Source organism: Pteropus vampyrus, unplaced genomic scaffold (assembly GCF_000151845.1).
Source record: "Pteropus vampyrus isolate Shadow unplaced genomic scaffold, Pvam_2.0 Scaffold12, whole genome shotgun sequence".
Lineage (NCBI taxonomy): Eukaryota > Metazoa > Chordata > Mammalia > Chiroptera > Pteropodidae > Pteropus > Pteropus vampyrus.
Window position 1 is genome coordinate 5,986,546 of NW_011888793.1, and position 9,851 is coordinate 5,996,396.

At 41.4% G+C, this 9,851-nt stretch overlaps 1 protein-coding gene across 3 annotated transcripts in view; it reads right to left on the minus strand.

Annotated features, from left to right (window-relative positions):
- Positions 1–258: 258 nt before the first annotated feature.
- The window catches only part of B3GALNT1 (beta-1,3-N-acetylgalactosaminyltransferase 1 (globoside blood group)), a 23,246-nt gene continuing 13,653 nt past the window's right edge, over positions 259–9,851 (minus strand). Inside the window, exons 3-6 of one of the 3 annotated variants that reach the window (XM_023524565.1) lie at positions 8,880–9,009; positions 4,347–4,431; positions 3,443–3,479; positions 259–2,115 (exon numbers count right to left, since the gene is read on the minus strand). In XM_023524565.1, coding sequence (XP_023380333.1) covers positions 1,086–2,081 — 996 coding nt within the window. In that variant the 5' untranslated portion in view covers positions 2,082–2,115; positions 3,443–3,479; positions 4,347–4,431; positions 8,880–9,009 and the 3' untranslated portion in view covers positions 259–1,085. The remainder of the gene's footprint in view (positions 2,116–3,442; positions 3,480–4,346; positions 4,432–8,879; positions 9,010–9,851) is intronic. The other 2 variants (XM_023524560.1, XM_023524567.1) reach the window with 2 other exon arrangements.

Genomic DNA, 9,851 nt, shown 5'->3' on the forward strand with positions numbered 1-9,851 from the left:
AGCACTGGTTGTTTTTTTTTTTTTCTCTTTATTCTCAAACTGATTGTTAATGAGAAAACACATGGAGCAGGTTCATAATGTAACTCGAATCCTTAGTCTTCTCTTTCCAACTCAAGTACTGGAAGACGACACTCTTCATTGTATTCTGGCCATCAGGTTCTCTCTTTTCTCTGTCTTTAGAGTCCCTTCCAAAAGAAAACATTCTGCCTGGCATTCTATATTACTCCTAATTCTCAGGTGAAAAATGAGACAGAGAAGTGACATCTAAAAACATCTAAAAGGGGTTATATTTTTAAAAACAAGACGATAATTCAGATCTTATTCCTTTAATTCTTCTTTATATTACCACAGTAAAATATTTATCAAAGTCAAAGAGATTACTGATACACAATAATGACCCATGACTTTATGTTATCGATAATTATCAGTGAAGTAACTGAAAACAAGTTCAAATGTAAAAGGTGCTTTGCTATTCTGTTTATACAATATTGAAACAACCATAACATTTAAACACCCAGAAAGTTCTAAGCAATATTAAATAATAATTGATAACTGTGAAATACTGTAACATCTTGAAATACCTTCTGAATGACCCAAAACCGATGAAATTTTGTTTGGTATAACTCGTTAAGTTTTTTTACACATAACTCTATATTTTTAAAAATTGGTAATCCATGTTAAGATACATAAAACCCTTAACTGACTAGATTGTTCAATAAATAGAGCTCCACGTAGTTTTGTTGTTACAGATTAATGAGCTTATAATTCAATGAAACTCTTTCAAGAAGTTCTAGTCTATAAAATGACATGTTCAAATTGTTTGGTCCTATTATTAACGAAACTCTTCAAATTCACGTTTAATTCCTCTGAATATCACCTTTAAAGGGCCTGATTTGATTTCTGTCAAAATATATCACAAGTGTACCCTGCAGTCTCTAGTCTACGAGTTCTTCATGAGTTTCAGTTCAGTATACGCCAGCACAGTGTCCTTCCTGTGAGTTTCCCACTAGAGGACTTTCAGTACCAACTCTAATACTTTCCATAAAGTATCCTGTTCTTTTCTAGGTTTGTAGTAGAATGTCAAATTAATAATGGCATGTGGTATTCCTGAGCATAACCTGCCAAAATGTAATAATTTCCTTGGAAGAAAAGCCATGGGCTGCAATCACACGTCTGAGCTGACAGACATCCAAATGGATCCTATATAAAAAGAAAAGGTTTGTGTCTTCTGGAATATGAATGTCCACTTTTAATAAATTCAAACAGATCCCAACATAGACATCTTCAAACTTGATAGGTTTTACATGACTCATCATTTCATAGATTTTGGGCACCAAATCTCTGGACATGATGTAACCCAACCCACTGCAGTAGGGAGGAAACACTCGGAAGGGATACTCCTGGTATGAAATATGGGTTTTTTGGTAAAATCCTCTATAAGAGTAATTATCAATTAGAGGATAACCTGTGAAAAATTTCTCTGACTGGTTTAAATTTAAAAGATACTTCACTAAATTGCCAGTATTGATGAAAACATCAGTGTCTGTCTTCATGATGTACTTAGCATTGGGGCAAAACTCACTTACCCACCTGAATGCCATAATTGTTTTCAAGGTCAGGTTATTATATGTGTCTAAAAAATCTTGTCGTATTATGTCACCATAAAGAAGGTGTTCATCCTCTAAGGACAATGCTAACACTTTGTCTTCTTTTTCAGCTTGTTGGCCTAATAAGAAAAATGTAAGAACCTCATAGCCCCACCAAGACTTTTTTTCACCCCAAGTAACTCTAATGGCCTGTCTGGCTTTCACATCTGAAGGGTGTGAGGTCACCAGGATGACAAGAAATGGTTTTTGATGAGAGCAGTTTGAATGCTCTCGAAGCGTGAAGCGAAAGTCTTGTCTGTAAATTGGCTCGTACTCATAGAAGTACATCCAGTTCACGCGCTCTATCACATTGTAGTGGGGCAGGCTGAGGTACCACATCACGAGGAAGCTCAGGATGGACAGCAGCAGGAGGCTCCATTTGAGGGATCTCAGTGACATGCTACTTGGAATGGTGGTTAAGAGGGCCAGGGCCATCCACAGCAGCTCAGAAACACGTGAGGCTCAGATTCTGGAAGATTTACCAAAGACCTGGTTAGTAATCCACCACCTAAATCACGTTTCAAACGACATCTGATTATCTACTTAAGAAAGAGCAGAACAGAGCTCCAAACAAAACCCCAAATCCTGACCTGAATCTTATTAACGTCATTTAATGTATTTTAGTTTTTTGCATCAAAATAAAGGTTAAAAACATATCCTTGATTATTTTGGAAAATTACTACTTCTTGTTTAATATAAATAACAGTTAAAATACGATTTGGTCCGGAATGTCCAGTGGGACAGAAAGAGATGAGTAATGGGGAGGAGTTTAAAAAATACATTTGCAATAAAAAGACAAACCAACAAAAAGACTGCTTCTCTTCTTTACCACTGTGAAAAAGAAGTGAAGGATTTAATGCGAGGAGATATTACCAGCAACGTGTCCAAATAAACCAAGGGTCTTTCTCAACTGTGTGATCTGATATGAATTCTAGCAAATCTGGAGCAAGAAAAACGGTAGCTATAATAATTCATGGTGATTTGCTGGTGTGAGATGAGATAAAGGTAGAGACTCTTCATGTGAAAGGCAAGTTCTCTAAACACAAATAGATGAATCTGGAATTTTAAAATGCTCGGACTATGAAATAGCTTTTCCTTGCCCCAAACATCACCCCAGTCCCGTTTTTACCTCATTGGCTGAACTCAGTGCTCAGTTTGAACAGCAGGTGCTTAAATTAAAGGCTAAGGGACTTCAGAGGAAGGGACATATCAACAACACAAGGGGCAGGCTGAGGAGGCTCCTGATGGGGCCTGTTCGCCCACGATCACCTGCAAGAGGTCTCTTTGCCAAGGGAACTGAGATTTTGCTATGGAGGATGCACAGTAATGTCATTGTATGGGAAGGCTGGTCTACCAAGGGTTCTACCTTGGGTCAATCTCAGATCTTCGGACACACAGCACTTCTGCCTCTTAATACATATAAGAATGACAGGGTCTTGAGGCTCCTTGTCCTCTCCATCTGGCTATATCTTACCTGCCATCATTATTTCAGGCCACAATAATCTTTCTTATCCTTAATAACCTTTCTTACCTTTAATGCTTTCTGTAGTTTAAATCATACAATGCAATGAAATGTTCTTGGAAACTTCTCGAGTTTGGTTTCATGTATATGTGTCTTGCCTCTCCACTTAGGTTCTGTGACTTCACTGGCAAAAAAGCATTTTTCTCACAACAAAGTGCAAGACAGAGGGCAGCCTACAGCAGCAGTGCAATGAGCACTGACTTGTCTGATATGGTATTTCCATTGGTATAAGGATAAAATCTAGGTCCATGCATCCCACACCCTATCCACCTACCCTGTTACTAGCCTTCCGTAGCCAGTTCCTGGAAAACCTGAAACAGGATGGACCCAGAATGAGAATTAGGGAAGTAATTAACATCTTTGTACATCTCCTCACCTGGCTACTAGACACTACACAACCCGAGGGGACTCCGTTTACATCTCAGCCAGGGACACCTTGTACACTGATTACCAGAGTTGTCAGATGGCAGTTTTACGACTCGTTCTAACAAATCAGCACATTATAAGAAATTCTGGACAAATGGAAAGAAAGTGTCCCGAGCAAGGAGAGTCATTTATAATTGCATATAGGCAACGGGGGCCCTGTTACTCTTCAATAATGGGAATACTCAAAACAACAAATCTTATCATAAAAGTTATCTTATATGCATTCTTCAAGCCACAGTTTCTAAATGTGAAAATGTGACTGTGGTTATGACATCTACTGCTTATGGGGGACCATGAAGGAAATGAAGCAGCAGCAAAAAGAAGAGGAACTTTCTAGTTCAAAAGGAGGGAACAGCCTTTCAGGGATTAGCCAGAACGGACTTTACGGTACCCACAACATGGTGGTTCTAAGAGCCAAGGGACCGGAATCTATACCCCAGCTCTTTCCTCTACCAACCAGGGCGAGTGGGTATATATTTATCTCTGGGGACCTCAGATTCCTCATCTCTACATTGAAGATGTTAACACAGTGTAAAGTAGTCAGAATATGTGCAAGGCACCTGGCCAGTATAAGCTAGTCAACGCAGAGAGGCCATCATCACCAGCTGGGTCCTACTCTTGTCATCTTTTCTGTCCTGTTTGTGTCTCTCAACTGACTTTTGTTGTCAAAAGGGATTATTCTAAATAATCTTGATAAACTCTTACTAAAGAAAAGTAGATTTCAAAGCCATAAATATATTTCTATTTCTTACCTTCTTCTTAATTTACTTCTTCTGAGTGAAAGACCTTCAGTTTTCACCAATTGAAAGTAGCAGTCAAAAATAATGCTTGAAATTTCTGTAATATATATAAGAAATGTTAACAGCATTTATATATTGGTCAGGGGATTAGAGGCCAATCAGGGGAAAGGATCCCCATTCTCTTCTGAACTAGCTGAAATAAAAAGTTAAAAAGAACACCGCTAGTCCACAGAATCCAGAGACGTCATGGCTTCACTGTGAATAGTTGGTATTCAAGACTTAAAACATACGTCTAAGTTCTCAAGTCAGCTGATGTCTTACGTTACTCTAGGACAGGTCTACTTCCCTGATAAAGAGCTCAGGAGTCACTAAAAGAAGTAAAACACAAAACTCTTAAAAGATACTTTGCTGGTACCCTCTCTTTAATCCTCTGTTCCAATAACTATTTTTAAAGAGACAGCAGGAATACTTTCCACACTCAGCAATGTGGGTGTCAGTGGAAGAATGAAGGAAGAATGAGGTGAAAAGGGGAAAAACAGACTAGCCACAAATACTATAAAATATCAGTAGTTAATTCAGGGTGATGGAAACAGAGGCATTCTCTTACATTTATAGTTCTCTTTGTATTTTAAATTTATCAAAAAAGGAAGAAAAACATAATAAATATGCTTGGATATCAGAGTTAAATAGCTCACCCTAAATTTTGGCTGCAGTACTTACTGGTTGTATGACCTTGGGGAAGTTATTTAACTTCATAAAATTTTCTTTTTCAGCTATAAATCAAGCATCACAATACCAATTCAGTTACTTACAGGTTTATGGGGAGAACATGGATTAACCAGTCAGCTCAGGGGCCCTCGGTAGTTTCTGAAATGCGAGTGAATGCTCACACTATGTCACAGGACACAAATTGGCCTGGCCTCAAATCTGAGAATGGCTCATGCTCTTGACAGTGGGAGCACAGGGCAGCTGGTCTCCCAGCGCAGGCCTCCTTAGGACAGCTGGGCAGTGGGCTCTGTGAACCTGACATTGTTCTAAATCCCACAGCCCAGGGGAAGGACAGAAAGAAACACCTAAAAGTAGGCTTTTAGAGAATATACTAACATTAGCCCAAAGTCTGAGGGTCAGACACTCCTAGCTATACATTTCATAACTCGATCTGTGCCTAATATTCAAAAGAAGTTCCCAAAGTTGGGGCAAAGACCCCAACCCTGCAAAATGCCTTGGTGCCAGAGGTCTTTAAGGTGTCCAACAACTGGGATTGGGCATAGAAGGAAGCAAAGTACAAAAAGGGTGCCAATTTTAGCTGCCATAAAACAGGGACCATTTCGAGGTCATATTAGGCAATAAAAACCTTGCAGGCCTAGAGGGCCTCGATCTTGGTTGGCCACGTGTGGCACTGTTGGGACTGAGACATAATCAATGTGCAAACTGCAGAAGAAAGGGCACTGGAAGGGCGAGTGTCCATCCAGCCTGGGGAAACTGAGGAGGGGTGGACCTCATAAGCCCTCGCCTGACATAGCAAGCCTCTCACGAAGGGGCTGCTCTCTCCTCCCAACAATGGAGGCTCAAGCACTTGCAAGCTCCAGTCCTAGGAAAATCCACCATAATCTTAACAGTGGAGCCTCAGGTCACCCTCGACATGGCAAGAAGGAAAAACTAAATTTTTACTAGATACTAGAGCTACCTACTGTCTTGACCCATCCCATAGGCCTCTCTCCAATGCTAACTGCACAGTAACAGGAATAGTCAGCCTAACGTAATTTACTTTTCCCATTGTGAGACCAGGACTAGCAATGAAGTTCTCTGCCACACATCAGGACCAAGGTCCAGTGTGGAAAGCACCTTGTCTATAAAATTGGGACCTCGCCAAAACGGGGGGTGGCGGGGGGGGGGGGGGGGCGCCAAAACGGGGGGTGGCGGGGGGGGGGGTAGTGCAACCCCCTTGCCCTCCACATAAAGCACATTTGTGGGGAACCTAAAACTAAACCATAGTAGACAACCCACCTCTATGTCAGGGTTTCCTATTAGCAGAGCAACTACCTCTCTGTAATCTGCTGAAAGTCAGCCCTCAAGGCAAATAGAAAGGGCCCCATCAAGCTTCATTAAGCTCCCCAATTGCTATCAAATTACAAGGAATCAACAGCTGTGTACATTTATCTCAAATTAAACCAGTTTCTTACGAGCCCTCACAGGTTCCTCCAGAAAATAAACCGGAAAGTGCACCCTATTCCTGTGAACCCGTGGAAGATCTTAAACTCTTGCTCTGGAAACTAGATAAGTCCACGTGTGGAATCAGGGAACTTTTGTGTACCTCGAATTAATAAACTGCCATGAAAAAGTAACTTCATTGTCAACTACCTCTACTATTAATTTTGACTAAGTTTATATCTTCTAGGTTGCAAGGCTTCCTAACACTTCTACATGCTGGAATGACCTCACGTTGTCTGCCTCCAGGTCCCTTAGGCTTTCAGAGATTTTTATTCCCAGTAGGCAGGGACTACAGCCCTATCTCAGCTTTGAAGAAGTTACAGAAGACAGATCTTCCTCCCTCAACATCCCCTTAAGATTAAGGGAATAAAATCTCTGAAGGGAAATCATGTAGGGAGGAGGCAGGAAAATTGGGGTGTTAGTCGGGCCACATCTGGAGACTACAATGTGCTGATCAGCCCTGTGGCCAGGCCAGGAAGACATCTGCAGAACAAAGGAAGGTTGGCTGAAGGAATAGCTCACTCCCTGAATATCACTTCCAGCTATATATGTAGGGGGTACTCTGATAGGGGATTAGCAACTGTGGGAAGCTGCAGAATTAGTTCCCATCAAGACAATGCCAAATATAATGGCCCCACACAACTCTGATGATAGTCAATAGATTTTAAAACATACTATTCTAGGACAATACTGCCTGGCTGGAGGTAAAGGAAATCTCATAGAGTCGGTCGGAAACTTAATTTGCCTTAGCCAATGGTATTATAATGCCACCTCCAAATAAAGCATGTACTAGGGAAACAGGACAGAAAGAAATCCGCTGGCCAGATTCCCAGAGCTAACTAAAGCCTAGGAGGACCCAGACAGGGTCCAAGACTAAATAACCCCACGTGAGCCTTACTAGATTTATAGAAACAAGGCCTATATCACCTCCCCAGAAATTAGGAAGGTAACTCTTACTTCTGAAAACAGGAGAACTGCTTAGTTACCTGGTCCCACAACCCTTACCACGGGTAAAAAGAGACCTCCAAATAGAGGACAAGAAGGATAATGAGTGGCCCCTAGAGTGGATAATCCAATACTATAGGCCTGCCACTTGGGCAGAAGATAAATCTTGGGGACACCATACCCCATTTACATGTTAAACCAGATTACTGACTGCAGACAGTCTTAGAAATCATTACCAATGAGACTGGGAGAGCCCTGACCCTCCTTGCACACCAACAGACTCAGATGAGAAACGCCATCTACCAAAACAGGTGGCACTAGACTATCAATTAGCAGCAAAAGAAGGCGTGTGTGGAAAATTCAATCTTACCAATTGCTGCCTACAGACAGATGACCAGGGCCAGGCAGTTGAGGACCTTGTCGAAAAGATGACAAAACTGGCACATGTGTCCATGCAAGGATGGCACAGATGGAACCCCGGACAGCCTTTTTGGGGGATGGTTTTCAGCCTTTGGTAGGTTTAAAACCTTATTAGGAGCAGTTATACTACTCCCAGGAATTTGCCTGAGAGAGCCGTGTCTGCTGGCCCTGCTAATAAAAAACTTAAAAGGCATGGTGGAAGCCCCGCACAGCAGCAAGTTACAGCCCACATATACTTTACCCGCAACTATCAGGAGATCCCCCAGGCTAGTTTAGATGGAGAATGTGAGACTCCAGCATAAAAATCGAATGTCTGGAGTCTCAAAGGGGGGAATGAGAGAGGAGAAGAGGCATCTGAAAAAAATGCAAAGGAAAGGGCCTGCGGAAATAACCGACTCAGCCGGTTAAAACTGCTCTCGCCTCCCATGTTGCCCAGTGCTCTTCGCCTAACATGTTTTCCCATCGCTACCTCCCCCACCTCAAGGATTCTCCAGCTCACATCGATGCGTTTCCAACCAACTAATGTTCTTTCTTATCTCTGTAGCTGTGTAGCAATAACAAGACTGTGTAAAACTGCTCGTTATGTTACAATTAGAGCTCAGCCTTTGGATAGGAATCCATTGAGCAGGTCCCGTCTCTGTTTAAGAATCCTATAATGGTGCTGATAACGCCAAGGTCGCAGGTTCTACAAAACAAACGACCTGTAAGACCAGTGGTCTGGAAATTCCTCCTCCCTGCAGCCACCACCACCCGAAGCTCCTCCTCCCTGCAGCCAGCATCACCCGAAGCTCCCTCTCCCCATCCTGAGTAAGGAGGCACATGTGAAACCTCAGACAAAGGAATTACATGCCCCTTGCATGGACACTGCAAGAGTATATAAACTGTAATAAATCCAACTAGAGTGAGCTCGTGCATGGAGTTGTTAACCCCACACGCTCCGTCAGTCTAATAAATTCTCCTTCCTCTCACAAAGTTGTCTGAGCATCCAAATTCTTCTGTTGGGTGTCACTTCCTGCAACAATGGCATCCAGCAACAGCCACCCCGCTGCCCAGTCCAACCGCAGACTGCACCTACGTCTTATCCACAGGTGTTTTAGCCCTAAAAGGATCCGTGGACCAAAAAAAAAAGTAAATGGGGAAGTATTCAAAGAAACTTAAACCATTATTTTTTATAGAGAGCTTCCCGGAAATTTACTATTAATGTACATTCTCTCAGAAGAGGATATGTTATGCAATGTTTCTTAGATTTATCTGAACACAGAACCTATTTCATTTTCGGAGTCTCCGGCAGGACCGGAATTCCATACTTTGAGAAATCCTGTCCTATAATATCTTTGCATTCACTGAACTGAGAAACTAGTTTCTGTTTTTTTGTAACTAAAAATTTGAGATTAGTTTGGAGTGAAAAATTTTTTTTGAACAGATTGGTTCAGTTACTTTGGCAAAATTTTCATTGTTATTCACTAATGCTGAACATATACATATGCTATGATATAGCAACTCTGCTGCTAGGTAGAACATTCAACGATATGTACATTAAGGACACCAAAAAAGTTCAAGGAACTTCATAATAGCATACTATTCATGACAGCTCCAACCTAGAAACAACCCACAATAGAAGAGATAAATTTATATAATGGCACATTATACAAAATGAAAATAAACAAACTACAACCTCACATGACATCATGAAGCATCTCTTAGAAAAGAAGAGACGTTATGATTCGATTTACAAAGAGTTGAAAAGCAGGCAAAAGTAATCTATGGTGATGGAACTGAGGTTACACTGGTCACCTCCGGGCAGAGGGAGGAAATATAACTGGGACAAGCTGGAGGGGACTTCCTTGGGTGCTGGCCATGTTCTATTTCTTAACCTAAATGGTGGCTACAGGAATGTTTACTCCAAAAATTCATCTTCTACCTTGTGCACTTTTTTTGTTC